The sequence below is a fragment of the Cryptotermes secundus genome, unplaced genomic scaffold (assembly GCF_002891405.2).
Source record: "Cryptotermes secundus unplaced genomic scaffold, Csec_1.0 scaffold2793, whole genome shotgun sequence".
Classification (NCBI taxonomy): domain Eukaryota; kingdom Metazoa; phylum Arthropoda; class Insecta; order Blattodea; family Kalotermitidae; genus Cryptotermes; species Cryptotermes secundus.
This window is the reverse complement of record NW_019725463.1, coordinates 884-20,923: the sequence shown is the minus strand read 5'-3', so window position 1 is coordinate 20,923 and position 20,040 is coordinate 884. Positions and strand designations below refer to the sequence as shown.

The window sequence follows — 20,040 nt, the reverse complement described above, 5'->3', positions numbered from 1 at the left end:
AATTTGTGACGAAGGTACATTAGTGCAAATAATATTTGTATTATAAGTTGGTAGCTCTGTTTTGTATTATGCGTATGTAACTTGCAGAAGTGTTAGTTAAGGAAGTGCTATGTTGTAGAATTGTTGCAGATGTATGCAAACCAGAAATCAGTAGGGGTGTGGCCCATTGTGCAAGTGAGGAAACCGTAACACGTGAGAAACAATATTCAGGCCCATGACGGTTTCTTCTTCTTCTTCAACAGGATCATGTTGCATCAAGGTTACCAATCTTGTCATCCCGCAGAAGTCAGACAAGTGACCTGAGCCTTGTTATGATCAAGATTGACCCACCTAAGGCATCAGATACAAGGTAGATCACATGAAATACTTTCTCAGCACTGTGATCTTGCACCTTAGCTTGCTTATCATACTTTCATGTGACATGATCTACAGAAAACTTATTTTGAATGCTGTATGTACAATTTTTACCTCATTTAAGTACCATCTACATAAACACACATGGGCATGAGTACAAATATGAGCTTGTAGTATGGTAGGTTTGTAGATTATTTTAAGGGATATTGTTCCTCTTCGGAAATTGAAGGACATGCAAAGAAACCATTGTCAGTAGGCTCTTGACTAAATTGCACTTGATACCTTCTGCCTTATCTATTATGCAGACTTTTGCTGAATGCCTACAAGTCTGGAATTAGGTTATTTTGGTATGTGCAATTGGAAGTTTACATAGTTCTTAACATTTGTCATAGAGTAGTAGGAAGTTAACTGAAAGAAAACATTATAACTAATAATACAAATTCAGCCATCAGTGCAACAATTTTATTGATTTGAGCACACTACATGTTTAAAGGGTAATCTTCAGGTGTTTCAGTTATACCTTATTAATTGAATTAATGGTTGAATTATAATGCTATCAGTAGATTTCAACTTAGAACCTCTGAGGAATGGATTGATTGTGATGTCTGGCTGATGCTGAGCTATCTGAAGGAACTGAAATAAATTAGAAGAAACATCAGGTCGTGATAGCTGGTTACAGGACAGAATCTAGGGACTTTTCAAATGCAGACCAGGTTGCTTGGTGTTTGTTACTTTATCCGCTTATATTGATTTCAGGTTTCTGAGAAAGTCGCAGATCCTGAGTGACACTTCTTCGGAAGAGCAGCATTCATCAAAATCTGCCTTGGATGTGCTAAAGGAGATCTCTCATAGGCGTATTCATGTTCAGGTAACCAGGCAATTCTTATAATATATTTCTACTTACACACAAATGTGGTAGATTTCTTAATGTTGAAAATATACAGTGGAGTTGCATCATGCACACATTTAATTCTGTATGTAGTAATACAAATTTGGTCATGAACGCAACAATTTATTTGGTTGTAGATCTTTGTCTTTCCTTCTTCTACACTACATGTTTAGGCCGTAATCGGCCATCATCAGGTGTATTTTTTCTCACACGTAGCTGTCACACTGCACACAGTCCAAAATTTAAAATTTAAAACATTAGCCTGTCAGTTTTGTTTAAAATCTTGCCAACACATGTTCGACAATTTGAACCCCTGCGTCAGATGCAACTGCACTGTAGTCACTTGCATTTATATGAGGTTAGTCAGCAATTGCAGGCATGTAGTACCTAGTGCAGCTGGATTTCATACTGGAATGACCAAGTCTTGTTGAAATATGTAGCAAATGAGCATTTTCAGACAGAATGAGATTGTGTTCTCATACAGAATAAAATGATGTAATTTTGCATGAAATCAGTGCTGCATCTTTTCCAGAGTCTGGATTGTTTTTATGAGGCTAATGCTTTTATGGCAGCATTGCCAGGTATCAAAATGCTCTGGCCGCCAGGTCACTATGAGTAACATTCTTGTTGTGGTGTCTTATATTTTCCGGATCATGTTTAAGAACTGTTAAAATATTCAGGTTAGAGGTCATGTAGATATGTAGCTCATGGCTTCAGCCAATAAGAAAGTTAGAAGCTTTTTTATTGTCATTTGTCAGAAACTATGGAATAATGTGTTTAATATAACTACTGATCTGGAGTCAGTCATGGCCAATCTGCATGTGCAATGTAGGCGTTTCTGTTGTGTGTTCTCCATGCATTTATTAGCCAAATATCTCTTTGATTTTTCCTAGCTCTCCCAAACAGTGTGTTGCAGAAGATATTGGAAAATACAAAAATTGCTCTTATAACAGCAGTCTTCATTGCAGTTGTTAGTTTTGCTTATACATTCATAGCTCAAATCCAAGTCTGTTTCTTTCCCATTATTTACTCCTTAAGAAAAATACTGGGGCTGTGGAGATGTTAAGTAACCACCATGAATAGCTGACGTAAGCTGATAAGACTGCTCCGCGAGAGATGGTATGAACCCTTTACCACGGCTGGAGTTCTGAGGAACTGACAGTATAAGTAACCATGAACAAATGAACAAATGCAGATTTTTCTGCATAGGCATGATAGTTATATTATAAAAAGGAGAAAATAACAGAAGGATGGAGAAAGTGGTGCTGTGTCTTTTTGTGTGTGTCGCTGATCATGAGGCAATTCTATATCTTTTATAGTTGGATGAAAATGAAGATGATGCAGTAAAGAGACCATGGGGGGAAGAAGAACAAATCACCTTGGACCATGGTTCAGATGTTCTACAAGTTCAGGGTCACATCAAAGCTGTGTATGTATTGTGTGTCATTGCTTATTATGATATTGTGAATGGCAGCAAATTTCCATTAACCTTTAAGCTACGGGCATTTATTTTCCGGTAAGGGCAGCGGTACAGAATAAATTTAAACACCCGTGATTATAAAGCCATAAAAACTGTAATCATTTACTAAATTTGCTCATATTTCTGCAATTTCTGTGATAAACGAACGAAATAAACGCTGCTTTTTTCTTGAAAGAATATAGAATCAGATATTGTAATTTACAGATTGTATGAAACATGTTAAAATTTTTACACTGACTCCAAATAAGAAATTCCCCAGTTTTTTAGTTTCTCTTTAAGAATTCATGGAGTACTCGGTAAGTATGAATGGAGGCTAGTGGGTGACATCACTTGACAGCTATGGCAACACAGCGGATGTTGTGTCTAAACCTTCTCAGTGTCTAAATCAGGTAGTTCTTTTGGTATGATGAGAGTGGGCGAGTGAAATAAACTCAGTGTTTATCATCGCGCTGGGCTACACAATAAGATTACTGTTCTTATACAGTTCAAGGCTAGCTTTCTTTATGAAATCGCGTTGCAGTTTCATTACACTGAGTACTAGCTTCGTGGCTGGAAGTGTTCTGTCGAAGTATTTCAAAGTTTAATCCTACCATGGTGTCGTCTCGTTTGGAAGATTCTGACATATTTCAGCTCATCAATGACTCCGATTCAGATTGCTGTACCGACAATTCTGAGAGTGACGTTGAAGGTAGCGAATCAGAAAGTGATTTCGATGAAGACCCATCATCTTCGTCGCCAACCTGGGGACCACCACACCAGCATGGCACGAGGAGTGTGAATACTTTTTCAGGTGGAGCTGTGGGATTAAAAACCCATGAAGCTCCACATGTAAATAAGGATTCCACCCCTTTCTGCGTTTTCATGCTGTATTTCACAGAGATTATCCATCTGCTGGTGGAAGAGACGAACAGATACTACCATCAGCACGTAGGCAGACGTCAAGACGGACCTTCTCCGCGGCCTGACGTGACCAAATCCGAGATGTTTCTGTTTCTAGGAATAATCATTCAAATGGGACATGACATTAGAGACAGACTGACGGACTACTGGTCGACTCTAAAACAATTTGCCACGCCTTTCTACTCTGAGACAATGAAACGCGACTGATTTCTTCACATTCTTCGTTTTCTACATTTTGCAGATGACAGTACAGAAATTGACAGGAATGCCGACAGTTATGACCGAGTATGGAAAATTCGGACCATGTTCGACACTGTCAATGACGCATTTGAAAAATATTATAACCCTTCCGAACATTTGGCCATTGACGAAATAATAGTTAAATTCAAGGGAAGGGTGATTTTTAAGCAGTACATTCCAAAGAAACACAAACGTTTCGGAATCAAAATTTTCAAAATTTGTGACGCCGCTGGGTATACTTATGACATGAAAGTTTACCTAGGAAAAGATAGGACACGTGCTGACCGAGACGTGACAGGGACACATGCTACAGTTATNAGCCACATTCTGTTGAAATCCTGTGGCGCGAATTGGACGCACAGAGATTTTCGTCTCGCCCTTGTGCGGAACATGCTGGAGCTTGCTGGAAGGGGTCCACCTCGCCCTCAACGGCCCAGGGGTCGAACCCCGGCTGTTAGATCGGAGCCATCTCGAATAGAGGAGGTCACAACACAACATTGGCCGACTTCCTCTACTTCGAAGTTGAGCTGTCGTGTGTGCTCTTCGCGTGGGAAACGAAGAGGCGTCCGGACAAAGTGCGAGAAGTGCGACATCAGACTCTGCATTTCCGGATGTTTCCGAGAATTCCACACGAAGGCAACATTCCGGTAGATGACGCAGGTGGGAAGACAGACAGCCCATGCAGATGGTGGCCAAAAATTATGTAAGTAGGAAAAGAATTTCTATCTTAAAAATTAGATTTTAAAGCAACGTGCGCACGCGCGGACTGTGCGACCCCATATGAGGTCATTCGTACCGCTGACTTTATTTTTGTGACCCCATATGGGGTCATTGGTAGTTTAAAGTTTAATAGACTTAATTACATAAGACTTTATCATACTGATCTATGTCATATCTGCTGTCATGTCTAAAATTTTCCTGTGTTTTTGCAAAGTGATATTTGTTTTAAAATCATGGTTTGGTGGGATGTGGTGTTATGTAGTATACAACCTCTTTATTATAACCATCACAACACAAGAAATATCAAGATCAGTGCCCAGTTTTGGCTCTGCTACATGTTTCGGCTATCAATAGCCATCATAAGGCAAATACACGGTTAACATATATACACCACTGAACTGCAGTACTAGTAAAATTGGATACAATACTATTAATTATATAAAATGCTTGATGTAAAAAATACAGTAAAATAGAAGTTATAGCATAAAACAAGAATTAAATTTTTAGATTGATGTTTTATACTACTCTGTCCAAAAAGTATCTGACCTTGGGCCGGGAAATCAAAGTTCTGTATCTGGGTGGTTACAATACCTAATCGCCTTCAAAGTAGGCCCCTTGTGACTCCACACACTTAGCCCAGCGGCCCTTCCATCGCTGGAAGCAATTCTGGAAGGCTTCTTTTGGAATGGCGTGCAGCTGTGCCGTCGCATTCTGTATGACGTCCTCGTGCCTGTCAAAATGACAGCCTTTTAGTGGTGTCTTCCATCTCGGGAACAGCCAGAAATCACAAGGAGCCATGTCAGGAGAGTAGGGAGGCTGGCAAACCTGCGGAATGCCGTGTTTGGCCAGGAAACCCTGGATCAGGTGTGATGAATGAAGTGGGGAGTTGTCACGATGCAGCTCCCAGTTGTGTGCCTCCCACAGCTCCGGTCTCTTGCGCCAAACTGCATCACGAAGATGGCAGAGGACTTCTTGGTAGTACTCCTTATTGACAGTCTGGCCCAGTGGTGCGTGCTCATGATGCACAACACCCCGGTAATCGGGAAAAAAAAAAATAGTATCACCTTCACATTGCTCCGAACCTGTCGTCCTCTTTTGGGCCTCAGGGATGTTGGATGCTTCCCTTGTGACGCCTGGTCCTTGGTTTCTGGGTCATATCCGTACACCCACGAATCGTCACCAGTGATCACAGTCTTCGGGAGCTCAGGATCCCTGTTGGAACACTCCAGCATGTCCTGCGGGATCTCAGGGTGGAGTTGTTGCTGCTCCGGCGAAAGCAGCTTGGGCACAAATTTTGCCGCCACTCTTCGCATGCCCAAATCCTCAATTAAAATTGTGTTTGCGGAACCTCTGCTAATCCCAACCTCATCAGCAACTTCACGGATGGCCAAACGACGGTCCTCCATGATCAGTGTGTGCACTTTATCAATGACATCAGCATTTCGGCTCGTTGACGGTCTCCCGGAACGTTGCTCACTATCTGCCGACATATGGCCATGTTTAAAGCGGTTGAACCACTCTTTAATTTGAGTGACCCCCATTGCATCATCATCGAGAGCCTGCTGAATTTTGCGAATTGTTTCCGCTTGGCTATCCCCAAGTTTCTGACAAAACTTAATGCAGTATCGCTGCTCCAGGCGTTCTGTCATCTTGAGCGAAACAAGAATGCGACGAACATGTGTTACACCACTTTGCTATCTGGCAGTGTTGCGAGTCAGCAAAAAATCACGCATGCACATCAAAGTCCCTTCTACCACTACGCTCAGTTTCCCCACCCGTTTGGCCATTGCTTACAGTGGAAAAAAATAAAGTCCGATACTTTGTGGACATATGGTATCATCGAATCAGTCGTTGGTTTTATAATTTCATTTCGTTCTTATGGACAAATTGGAGTATTATATATATATATATATATATTGTATAAGATTATATAGGAGGCTCGTGATGTAGATGTAGTAAATTAATGTTAATTGTTTAGTTGGTGCCCCATCTTACAAAGTATTGTCCGTTCTGTAGGGAATGTAAACAAGTCATGTAGTTTATTTACCAAACTACACACAGCAGCAATGAAAGGTGGGTCAAGTGGTAATACCTCTGACTCATATTCTGGAGGTGCCTGATATGCGCCTCAGCCAAAGCACCAACTGGGTTTTATATCAAGATAGTGTCCGCCGGCCATCGCGGCAGCAGTGATGCTTCATGACGTCACGGCGGTTATGTTGCCACCCCCTGCTCTTGTCCATTCCGAGGATAGATAAGGGGCAGTGTGTGATTAGGAGACAGTTGAATTGGAACAGTCGCCGAGTTCAGGTGGGGCGGAAAGAATACCGGCACGTAAGTGATAGTGTGAGAAGCAGATGATTGGCTCACAATAGAAGTAATTGNAGCCTGCTGAATTTTGCGAATTGTTTCCGCTTGGCTATCCCCAAGTTTCTGACAAAACTTAATGCAGTATCGCTGCTCCAGGCGTTCTGTCATCTTGAGCGAAACAAGAATGCGACGAACATGTGTTACACCACTTTGCTATCTGGCAGTGTTGCGAGTCAGCAAAAAATCACGCATGCACATCAAAGTCCCTTCTACCACTACGCTCAGTTTCCCCACCCGTTTGGCCATTGCTTACAGTGGAAAAAAATAAAGTCCGATACTTTGTGGACATATGGTATCATCGAATCAGTCGTTGGTTTTATAATTTCATTTCGTTCTTATGGACAAATTGGAGTATTATATATATATATATATATATTGTATAAGATTATATAGGAGGCTCGTGATGTAGATGTAGTAAATTAATGTTAATTGTTTAGTTGGTGCCCCATCTTACAAAGTATTGTCCGTTCTGTAGGGAATGTAAACAAGTCATGTAGTTTATTTACCAAACTACACACAGCAGCAATGAAAGGTGGGTCAAGTGGTAATACCTCTGACTCATATTCTGGAGGTGCCTGATATGCGCCTCAGCCAAAGCACCAACTGGGTTTTATATCAAGATAGTGTCCGCCGGCCATCGCGGCAGCAGTGATGCTTCATGACGTCACGGCGGTTATGTTGCCACCCCCTGCTCTTGTCCATTCCGAGGATAGATAAGGGGCAGTGTGTGATTAGGAGACAGTTGAATTGGAACAGTCGCCGAGTTCAGGTGGGGCGGAAAGAATACCGGCACGTAAGTGATAGTGTGAGAAGCAGATGATTGGCTCACAATAGAAGTAATTGGAAGTGTGTAATACAGTGACATTGGTATAGCCCCCGTATCGTACTGTGAATATGTGTAGACCAGCGTTTCTCAGACTTTTATAAGTCAGAACAGTTCTGCGGACCACCTTACTCTTGTTCCCTTCGAAAGAAAATTTATCATTTTTTTAGCATATTTTAATAACAGTATACCTATATTTTAAAATAGAATTAATTAAAATTAATGTAATTCAATTAATTAATATTAAGTAATTAAGTTAATAGAAGAACATTCATATTCGTTTTTTAATAATTCAAGACTATTAGAATTTGGATAATCTTTAGCTTATTAACTAAAAAATAAAAAAAAATGTTGGTACTCACATTAATGAGATGGGTGAGCCTGCCGATTCTTGCACAGTTGTTCTATATTTGGATGTATGCTGGTAAGCTTAAGCCGGAGATCGTCACATGCATCGAGTCGATTTTGGTACTTTGTTTTTATTGGACTTAGTGATGAAAACCCTCTCTCACACAGATAAGTACAAGTGAAAGATGATTGCCGTGTGCAATTTCAAAACTGAGCTTTTCAGCTATAGTGTGATATGCAATTCATTTGAATTTATTTTTTTCTTCTGTCTTTTTTGAAGGACCACAAGGGCACGCCTCGAGGACCACTTGTGGTCCGCGGACCGTATTTTGTGAAACGCTAGTGTAGACTACTGAAGGTAGAGTGGACAGATTATTGTGTAGGGTTGTAAATTTTGTAAACCTGTAACAGTGTTATAATTAATTGTAGCCAAGACTTGTAGGTTGTTAAATAAACCAGTTAACAATCCGAGCGCTGTCTTAGGTGGCAAAACACGTTACAATATTATCAAAGCCAAGGCCTTCAGAACATCTATAAGAATATATTCCTCTTTTAAAAGTGAGCGATTAAGCACTAACATTAACCCTTTGACGTGCTCATTTAAATTCCGCGGCTCCTGCGGTAATATATTCAGCCGGCCATTTAAATTTTGCTCGAAAATGATTTATTCATCATTGTTCTTAAATTCTATGAGATAGGAACATGAAACTTTCACTAAAATGATCTTAAAATGTGGTTTTATAACCTTACCTTATAATATGAGCGCCCTGTATTTCGGCAATGGTAGTAGGTTGTTTAGTATTTGATCAGTGAATGGTACGCCTTGAAGGATGAAACTTTCACTAAAATGATCTTAAAAGATGGTTTTATAACCTTGCCTTATAATATGAGCACCCGGTATCTCGGCAATGCAAGCAGGTGACGCCTTGAAGCATTAGTCTAAACACAGCGCTGGCTCACATTCACCAAACCAATACTGCGTATCTTTTCTTTTGCTCTTTTTTTTTAACCACACAGCTTCTGTGCGGCCTAGCCCTCCTCCCCGTGAGGGGTATAGTTCAAGGAAATGTCCTTCCGTGAGCAGTAAAGCTAGTCAGGTCAGCTGCAGTAAATTCAACGTTACGAGTTATCATAACAAGGGGTTGTTGCNCATATCAGTCTCTGGTGTTTATAGCTTCAGAGCAAAGAAAACACATCATTCATAACAGAAACAGCTCGCAATAGCCACAGGAACGTTGCTGCAAGACAGGCATATGTAACGACGACTTAGCGCTCTTAAACGCGTGTGTCATTAAATACAGTCCTCCTGACAACAGGCCAGTGAAAAATCTAACAATCTACAGCAAAACCATCAATTATTATGGGCGTTATAACATACGTGTGCAGCTGGACGAAACATACACGTCGAACCCCCCCAGACGATTTAAATACCTGACGAAACATACACGTCAAACCACGGCAACGGGTTAAACTGACCCTGACTTTTTTATATGACCTTCTGGTGGACTGGGTTTCTTCAACAATAACTATCAAACCCAGGATATTTCTTTTACTTAACACACACAGTAGGTGATTGTACTATGTGCTTTTACTGTTGCAGGTTGCTAAGTGATACAGAAAAACTATACCTCAAAGAACTTCTAACATTCATGTCAGAAGAGGATCTTAAGATGTTGGCACGGAGTATAATGGAAAATATGATTGTACCATGCACCAAACAAGGTAAATTAATGTCTGAAGATATACTCAAGTAGATGTTCATGCCTACTAAAAACTATGTATATATAAACTGCAACTATGAAAGTAAAACAAAATGAAGTTAAGAATCACGTGACGTAAACCTTCGTGAAGAGGAACAAGGATTCAAATGTAAAATAACTTTTGCAAATAATTAGGCTGTGAATATATTGAATAAGCAGTCATGGATAAGCGACAAGGGGTGGTCATTCAGCTTGGGGGTTGGGCATGGGGCTAACAACTCACCATAAAAAAATAAGCTTCTTACAAAGCTAAGAAAATGGACATGAGATTTGGTACATGGAATGTAAGAAGTCTGTATAGGGCAGGTTCATTCATGAAACGTGTGAAAGGAATGTCAGAATGTGAGTTAGATTTAGTGGGACTACAGGAGGTCAGATGGGTCAGAGGTGGTACCAAAGCAGCAGGTGTATATGCAGTTTTCCACGGGAAAGGGAATGACAATCGCGAATTATGTACAGGTCTCTTTGTACATAAGAGCAACATTTCAGCAGTTAAGAGGGTAGAGTCTGTTAGTGACAGGATGTACAATATCATTGTTCTGAATGTTCATGCCCCAACAGGATACAACTGATAATATGATGGACAGCTGCTATGAGGAACTAGAACTGTATTCGATGNGATAATGGAGTCAGAATAGTAAACCTTGCCACATCCAAAATCCAATCGTCAAAAGAAAAATATCTGCACATCGTAACATTCATAAATTTACTTTACTTGGACTTTTCATAATGGATGGGTGGGTGGGTGGGTGGATGGGTGAATAGGAGACGGCTTTCAAGTGTACTTGATGTCCGATCGTTCAGGGGAGCAGATTTGATACCAGAAGTTAGGGAGACACTGGCACTGAGTAAACAAACAACGCACAGATTTCATGTGGAGAGGTGTAATCTCAAGAAATTGAACGAGGACGAGGGAAGAGAGGAGTACTGGGCCGTGCCATAGCTCAAGCGGTTAGTCGCTGGCTTCCCATCACGGGTCTGGTCAATCGGGATTTGTGGTGAACAAAGTGGCGCTGGTGCGGGTTTTCTCTGAGTACTTCGGTTTCCCCTGCCAATCTTCATTCCACCAAATTCTCCATCATCATAATCACTGGGGGCAGGCTACAATAGGCCAATCAGTGGCCGCCATGCCGAGTGGACCCGGTTGGACTCCACCCCCCATTAGGCAAATTTAAAAAGTAGAAAAGAGAGGAAATAGGTTCGCAGCTTTGGAAAAGTCAGGCGCTGAGGTGGATATCAATAGAGCTTATGAAACTGTTAGAGAAAACATCGATACTTCAGCCGAAAAGAGTCTATTTTATTATGAATTTGAGAAGCATAAGCCAAGGTTCGATGAAGGATGCTCAAAATTATAAACTGAAGGAAACAAGACAAATTTCAGTAGTTAGAGGATGCAATCAAAATAAATGAGGATAATCTGAAATACAAAATTAACGAACATGTGGTGATCAGTATGAAGAAGAACATGAGAGACCAGTATAGAGGAATAAATGAATTGAAGAGGGGTTACCAGCCTAGCAGTAACTTAGTGAAGTATGAGCATGGTGATCTGCCTACAGATTCCCACAACATTTTGAATAGGTGGAGGATCTGTTTCTCTGTTATTGAATGTACATAGGGTCAGTGATGTTAGGCAGACAGAAATGCATAGAGCTGAGCCGTTAATACCTGACCCTAGCCCTTTTGAGGTTGAAAGTGTTATTGCAAAGTTGAAACGGTATAAATCGCCAGGTAGTGTTCAAATTCAGGCAGAACTTATTCAAGCAGGAGGCAGAATATTATGTTATAACATCCACAATCTAATTATTTCTATTTGGCATAAGGAAAAATTGCCTGATCATTGGAGGGAGTCTGTTATTGTACTAGTTCACAATAAGGGTGATAAAACTGACTGTAGTAATTATTGCGGGATAACACTGCTATCAACATCATATAAAATTTTGTCCAATATTCTTCTTTCAAAGTGAAGTCCATATATATATATAAAATTATTGGGGATCATCAGTGTGGGTTTCGATGTAACAGATCAACTACGGATCAGATCTTTTGCATTCGTCAGATATTGGAGAAAAAATGGGAGTCCGATGAGACACTACATCAGCTATTCATAGACTTCAAGAAAGCCTATGATTCAGTTAGGAGGGAAGTACTGTACAATATTCTGATAGAGTTTGGGATACCCATGAAACTACAAGGGTAATTCCAAAAGTAAGGTCTCCTATGTTTGAAAATATAAAATAAACACATATTTTCAATTTTGGATACATCAGTTGAATCTTGAACATGTACTCATTTCTCTACATAATCGCCATTTCGGTCGATGCATTTTTGTAGGCGCAGTGGCAGTTTTTGTACACCCATGTCATTCCAGTTCACCTCCGTGCTGTTCAGCAAACTTCGATCCTCAGCTTTCACCTCATCGTCGTCGTTGAAGCGCTTTCCAGGCAAATGTTCTTTCAACTTTGGAAAGAGATGGTAGACACTGGGCGCCAAGTCCGAACTATAGGGTGGATGGGTGATGATGTTCCATCCAAACTGTTGCAGTTGAGCGACGGTTTGTCGGGCAGCANGGTTTTAGTAATCGGGAGCTCCATTTCTAACGGCAACCATGCAAAGACTGAGCGTCCTAGCTACGTGCGCGCATGCTTGGTGGTATTGGGGGGAGTGGGGGAAGCAACGAATGCAACAGGGTTGCCAACAGCCGCACGAAAAATTACCCAGCGCTTTGGAGACCTTACTTTTGGAATCAGCTACGTAATTAGGTTCATTAAAATGTGTTTAAACAAAACGTATAGTAAAGTCCGTGTAGGTAAACATTTGTCTGATAAATTTCCTATCGAGAATGGTCTAAAACAAGGAGATGTTTTATCGCCACTCCTTTTCAACTTTGCTTTAGAATATGCCATTAGGAAGGTCCAGGGACACCAGGTGGGACTGAAATTAAACGGGAAACGTCAGCTGTTGGCCTATGCCGATGATGTGAATCTGCTGGGTGATAATGTAGATACCATAAAGAAAAACACATAAACATTAACTGACGCAGGTACTGAGGTTGGTCTAGAAGTAAACACAGAGAAAACTAAGTATCTGTTGCTGTCTCGTCACCAAAATGCAGGGCAAAATCATGTCATAAAGATAAGAAACAGCTGTTTTGAGAATGTGGCACAGTTCAGATATTTGGGAACAACGATAGCAGATCGAAACCTGATTCGGTAGGAAATTAAGAAGAGACTGAACTCGGGTAATGTTTGCTACCATTCAGTCCAGAACCTTTTGTCTTCTCGTCTGCTGTCCAAAAACATAAAAATTAGAATATACAAAACTATAATTTTGCCCCTGGTTATGAATGGGTGTGAAACTTGGTCTCTGACATTAAGGGAGGAACATAGACTGAGGGTGTTTGAGAACAGGGCATTGAGGAGAATATTTGGATCGAAGAGAGATGAAGTGACAAGAGGTCAGAGAAAACTGCATAATGACAAGCTTATTAACTTGTACTCTTCTCCAAGTATAATTAGAATGATCAAGTCAAGGAGGGTGTGGTGGGCAGGGCATGTAGCACGAATGGGGGAGACGAGGAGTGCGTACAGGATATTGGTAGGAAAGCCAGAAGGAAGGAGACCACTGGGAAGACCAAGGCGTAGGTATGTGGACAATATTAAAAGGGATCTTAGAGAGATAGGATGGGATGGATTGGATTGATCTGGCTCAGGATATGGACCAGTGGAGGGCTCCTGTGAACACGGTAACGAGTAAGTAAGTAAGCACCAGGTGGACATTAAGTGGTTAGCTTCACGCAACCCAGAAAATGGGGGTGGCTATGCTGGGAGCCACCAATCATCATGCCTATGGCCTGTCACTTTACTCCAACTGAGCTCTCCCAGCACATATTAATCTTTCATATTTATGTAATATTGCATGACCCATGCAACTTCAAAACTTTGCTGCCATGCTGTCCACCACATTAACACTACCAACTGTAGACGTAATTTATAGAAAAGAACATAAAACCTAACCTTGTGTGATTGTGGAATGGAAATTCTAAGGTTAGCAGTGCTAATGTGGTGAACAGCATGGGGTTACATTTTAAAATTCCTTGGGTCACCCACTGATATGAAAGTAACAGTATTTTGATATGCTTCAAATGTTTAAGTGGTGACTAATTAGACTAATTAGCAAGACACTTGCTACTTGCATAATTGTGCAGTTTACAAACATCTATAGAATTTCTCTGAATTCCCATGATTAGTTTGGTACATCACTGTTGTTAGATTTGCTGGTTACTAACGGCTAGCTTTTGCAGCTTATCTAGCAATGTTTGTTTTATATTGTGAAGGTAACTTTGACATTTGGATAACAGAAGTAACATTAAATATAGTTATGTTGCCTTACAGAAGCAATAGATGCTATTTTACTGCACTCTGCTACACCATCATCTCTCCTAGAGCATGACGGAATGACAAGGAAGATTCTTTTCAGATATCTCCACAGCAAACGAATCTTCACAGTCAATGCAAACAAAGCAGCTATGATCACCAAGATTCTCCAGATGTGGAATGGTACTCTTCATCATAATCTGGTAATAATCTCTTTTCTAGACTTGTATTAGTACAGTGGATAGAGCTTAATTCATAACAATAACGAAGGAAGAAGACTGCAGCTGTTCAACATCGTTTGTCAATGTCGAGGTGAAATCTATACATAAAATATGAAGTGAACAGAAAGGAAACGTTAAAATGAAGTAATATAAAGTATATATGAGGGGGGACCCAAAAATAACCGGAACCGACCTGTTGCGCGCACATGCTTTGTAGTTACGAGTTGTGCTGCTAGGTGGTGTTAGCTGGGGGTCTCCCGCGACTGTTAGTGAGCTGGCGTCAGTCTGAGTTAAGTGGTTTGTCTGTGGTGCACTGTTGTGTGCGTTCCTGTTTCAACCCTTTGGCGATTAGTGAGAATGCCGACCAGAAGGACAAAGAGTGTGCACCAAGACTCATCGCCAGTCACAATTCTTTTAAGAAATTCTGGATCGTTCTGCACTTCACTCTTCAAGTCGCGGCAAACATTGATGCGGTTTTCCCTTTGGTCATCTCCGAGCAAGCGAGGAAGAAATTTTGCAGACACCCGTCTCATGTGCAAACCTTCGGTTAAAATTCGCTGGACCGTGCTCCATGAGATGTTCGTTTCCTCAGAAAGTTGGTCAATGGTCTTTCGACGATCTTCATCAATTGCACGTTTGATTTTGGCAATGTTATCGTTATTTCTTCCTGTTGACATGTTGCCAGATTTGAAACGGGAAAACCACTCGTAGACCTGTGATTTCTCCAAAGCATCATCATTAAAGGCTTGCCGAAGCATCCCAACAGTCTCGGCTGCAGTTTTCCCTAACAGAAAGCAAAATTTCACGCACACTCTTTGTTTCTTCTGGTCGGCCATCTCACTAATCGCCAAAGGGTTGAAATAGGAACGCACACAACAGAGCACCACAGACAAACCACTTAACTCAGACTGACGCCAGCTCACTAACAGTCGCGGGAGACCCCCAGCTAACACCACCTAGCAGCACAACTCGTAACAACAAAGCATGCGCGCGCAACAGGTCGGTTCCGGTTATTTTTGGGTCTCCCTTCGTACTTTGACTGTCTACAATTTCTTTGAGAAAATCATCAATAAAGACCATCTTTTCCCAATGTCTTAGCAGGTTCTTGTTTTCTGCAGCATCACAGGACCATCAACATGGGCATGTGAATACACAGGTTTTCAAATGTACACTATGTTCATGCCGTCATGGTTAAGTTGAAGTCTGTTTGGAAATGTTATTTTTTCTTGACCATGTTTATTTTTGTTTAATATCTCTTTATAGTCCTTCAATATAGTCCCCCTGCTTCTCAATGACCGAGTCCCAACATGTGGGAAGCTTTACTATTCCATCCAGGACACCAAGGCCCAGCCTTGAGCAACTGAGGTCAGTTTTTGTGCATTTTTTTGCGCAGATTTTGCATAAAGTCATGATACTAAACTGCTGTGATACTTTTCCCGCATGGAACTCTGTCTGCCTTTATGATTCCTTGGCGATCATAAGCAAAGATCATCATTTGTTTGACCTTTGATTGAGATCGTTGAAATTTTTTTGGTCGTGGGGAAGATGGACAGTCCACTCATTGGACTGTGATTTTAGCTCCGGTTAACTTCACTTAAAGCATTGTGGATTTCTGTCAGGTTTCTTTCCACGTAAAGTTTTGATCTTAATGTACGACCTCTGATCTTCAACATTCACAATACCCGAGAACCGTGCAGGCTCCATTTCAAACTCACGTTATTTCAGAACAGAGTACATTATAAGTGAAACAAAATAACGCGCTTCTTTCTCAAGCCCTAAACTGTACCTGACATGAGGCTCACTGTTGTTGTGTCATCTAATCCGCAGTGTTGCCACCTGTGCATTAATTATGAAATGACCCACATATTTGGCAGGAACTTCAAATGCTTCAAGCACCTTGGCTTCTCTGACTGTCCAGTTACTAGCAATGGCATCTTTTCAGATCCATCCATATTTGCACATAGAAGCACAGTATTACTATCTTTAATTGTCATGCACCATGACAGCTTTAATCTTTGAAAGCATGTGTTTTGTCTGAGAGTAAGCTGAAAAACAGCACACACTGATCTGTATTAAATATATCCTGTGGATGGTATTTCTTAGAAGTGATGGAGGCAGTTTCCTTCAGGCATACGATTGTAGCTGTATCTACAGATCTGTCCGGCCTGTATCTCTGCACGTGCGCACGCACACACACACCTTGAAATGTAGTGTTAATCGAAATATGCCAAATTGTTCTTTATATTCAAATATTTATTTTCCTCATTTCCTCTGTTAAGTTGAAATGAACACGTGTTTTTGCAAAAAGTAATATTATTCTTAGTTTGTTCAATCTTTTTTTAACGTAATAAATGCCCTTTCACATGAGTGAATTCGATTATTTGTTAATCACAGTCCAAAGAACTTCTGCAGTCTATAATCATGCACTCTCTGCTGGATATGTGCTAAACTCTTTTCTTCTTCAGTTCATTGATCAAAGTAGGGCTCCTGCTGTGGATGATGCCAGTNACTTCTCTGATTGTGATTCGGCGATCATTCATAATCATTGCTTTCACTTTTTCCACGTTTTCATCGGTTGTTGATGTGCTGGGGCGTCCGGGGCGCTCGTCATCTGCAACGTCTTCACGGCCATCTTGGAAACGCTTATACCACTCGTAAACTCTTGTTTTACTCATAACAGACTCACCATAGGCCTTTGTTAACATTTCACACACTTTGTAACACTTTATTTCATTTTTTACGCAAAATTTGATACAAATTCTTTGATCCATTTCTTTTAACAAACGAAAATCGCCAAGCTCATAAAAACACGTCTAACCTTAGCGGCTGCCACAGACAAAGTAAGCAATGAATACAGCTGAAAATTTTATTGTACTTCAGGGGCATGTATACCAACATAATAAAAAAAAATTTTGACAATTGGACTCTCCAAACCCACGAAATTTTAAAATTCCCGTTATTTCCTGAACACACCTCGTATTACACTGTATTTTATAATGACGTTTTGAATTTTTCAGTCGACATCAGTGCCTGTTATGGACCGCCATTCAACACAACCAGGAGATGATGTAGAAGGGTGTGAGGCTGATGAGCTGGCTTTTCAGTTTGCACAGTGGTTTTATTCAGCGCTGAACCAGAATGACAGGCACTGTCTGCGCACACAGCTATATGAGCATTTCTGGCAGAAGTGTAAAATGCAGTTAGTTTTAGATTCTGAAATGGGTATTACAGCTGAAGCAAAAAACGGCGCAGATGATGTTGTGAAACTGATCTGTGATACCAAAATCCAGCACAACTTATATTTCAACCCAGATTTTGAAAAAAAAATGGGTTACTGGAAAGATAGTTAAATTTGGTGTGTTCACGGTTAAAGTATATGGCACACTGCATCACCAAAACCAATATACTGGAGAATTTGAACAGTGGTTTCTGCTCGTAAGGGATCCCTCTGCTGGTAATGAATGGAAAATAACATGTACAGGCCTACACGTAATGACTAAATAATACCCAGACTGATATATACATATATATTGCTTTTATACACAGTTAATAACAAGAATTTATTTATTTTTAACAGAGATTCTGTATTAATTCAAGTTTATAGTAAGTTATTTTTCAATTATGTTTGTTATGGCGGGGGGCGTGGAGGTATCCCCACCGCTTCCACCACTGTTATGCCCTTACGACAGGGGTGGACTGGTTATCTCACCGCTGTCTCCACTGTTATGCCGTGGTGACAGGGGGCGTGGAGGTATCCCGCTCTGTCACCCGGTTTAGTATGCTGCCACCATCTTGTATCTCAAGAAAACTCGCGAACTTATCATTGCTTACGTCCCTGTTCTGGCTTAACTCTTAATTCGCCGAAGCTTTGGGAGGTCCTGGAGTCGTCAGGGAAGAGGGTAACACTTGAAGGAATGCTAGGTTGAATTAATCTCACACACATTCCTATCCTATTCTATTTCCCTATGTCGTTATATACATACTATATACACACTTTGCCGACGTTCATCGGTTCGTATTACACTTGATAATGACCCTGTAGCCACCATTGGTCCTATCTACTGTCCCCCTGCTGTCTGGTATTCTACTCCTCTGTATCTCTTAACGAACCTAATAAATCTAGTTAGCACTGTCTTTCTCTGGGGTTTACACTTTACAATTATCACTATCACACTTAATGTTCATGGCTATATGAAGTTCGTTTCACTTACTTGAGCTGAGAAAACAGATGCTCGCCATCACCAACCAACGCCCACTCATGGCCATCGCTCTCTCGGCGATAGCCTCCCGCTGAACTCTAAGTTACTTAATAATATTCAAACTGCAAAAGGTTTTTTGATTGAGTCTTCTAGGGTTTATATAACCTCTTTTTGCTAATTCTTCATGTTCCGGGTATATTGGCCTGCCCATTCTGACGTGATTTTGGGTTGGTGTGGCCCTCTCATTGGTTGCCTATCGAGAAGGGGTTGACTCTTTCGGGTCTACTGCCTCCTCCAACTCAGCGTTTTCCACCTGCCATAGTGTTTATGACCTACTTCATATAGCTTCTTCCTCAATGTCAGCGTTATTACGCTGATTACTCAGGTATTGCCTGTCACACTTCTTTGTAAACCCAAGCTTCCTGGTTCGTTTGATCATTGCTGTTTCTTAATCTTACAGTCTAGCTACTATTCAAATTTACCCCCAAAAAACTATATCTACATGTACATGCCCTTTGTGCCATTACATCCCCCCGCACAAAACGTGCGATATTTCCTATAAGAGAAATAGTACACTTGTTTTCTACACATGCTTACTAACAGTCTCTTTCACCTACTTTTCATCAACGTTACAAATATCATATATAATTATTACATCAATTTTCTTTATTGTCTGTTATTGTTCTCTTTCTGTCCCATTGATTCACTTTCACTTTGTTTGGGTTCCTTCACCGGAACACTGTAGTCTCGGATGGGGTCCCGAGGTCTCTGGTCTGCTGGTCTCCTTCCGTTGCCATCTCTTGGTCGATCCCTCCCTTGGGCTCGTCCTTCGGGTGGTCCGGGCTGTAGCCCTTGGTGTTGTATGCTATGGCCCTCCCCTAGCGCCTCGCGCTCGGAAGATGAGTAACGCTTGTCGGTGTCTCCATAGACACAGACCGAGTACTGTGGCTGCTGCTAGCGAACCGGCCACGATTCCGCTGCATACCCATCTCTGCGTCAGGAGTCTGGCCTCCAGCTGCTGTCGTAGTTGAGTCATCGTCCTGGGGGCGGTGTCGGGAGTAGATCCATCCTCCGGGTCTTCCCATGCGACCTATACACCTCCTAGCAACCCTTGGTGCTGCTTCAAATAGGTGGCCTCCTCTGAGTGTAGGAAGTCCGGTGCCTGCGGTGCAACAATTCCTGGGCCGTCCAAATCGGCCGTGGACTGGAACTGCCGACTGACTGGCAGCGTCAGCTGTCCGATGATCAGGTCACAGCCATCCGACTGCGTGATGATGCCTGTGCCTTCTATGCTCGTTACGTTCATGGGGCATCCTTCAGAGCTTATACATCTGCACTCAACCTTTGTAAGCTTCCCCAC

General features: G+C 41.3%; 1 protein-coding gene across 4 annotated transcripts in view; it reads left to right on the top strand.

Annotated features, from left to right (window-relative positions):
- The window catches only part of LOC111863460, a 28,487-nt gene extending 10,389 nt beyond the window's left edge, over positions 1 to 18,098 (top strand). For all 4 annotated transcript variants that reach the window (XM_033751074.1, XM_033751073.1, XM_033751071.1 and 1 more), the window contains 6 exons: positions 243 to 349; positions 1,111 to 1,222; positions 2,563 to 2,672; positions 9,725 to 9,846; positions 14,279 to 14,463; positions 17,499 to 18,098. In XM_033751074.1, the coding sequence (XP_033606965.1) occupies positions 312 to 349; positions 1,111 to 1,222; positions 2,563 to 2,672; positions 9,725 to 9,846; positions 14,279 to 14,463; positions 17,499 to 17,831 (900 nt within the window). In that variant the 5' untranslated portion in view covers positions 243 to 311 and the 3' untranslated portion in view covers positions 17,832 to 18,098. The remainder of the gene's footprint in view (positions 1 to 242; positions 350 to 1,110; positions 1,223 to 2,562; positions 2,673 to 9,724; positions 9,847 to 14,278; positions 14,464 to 17,498) is intronic.
- The last annotated feature ends 1,942 nt before the right edge of the window (positions 18,099 to 20,040 follow it).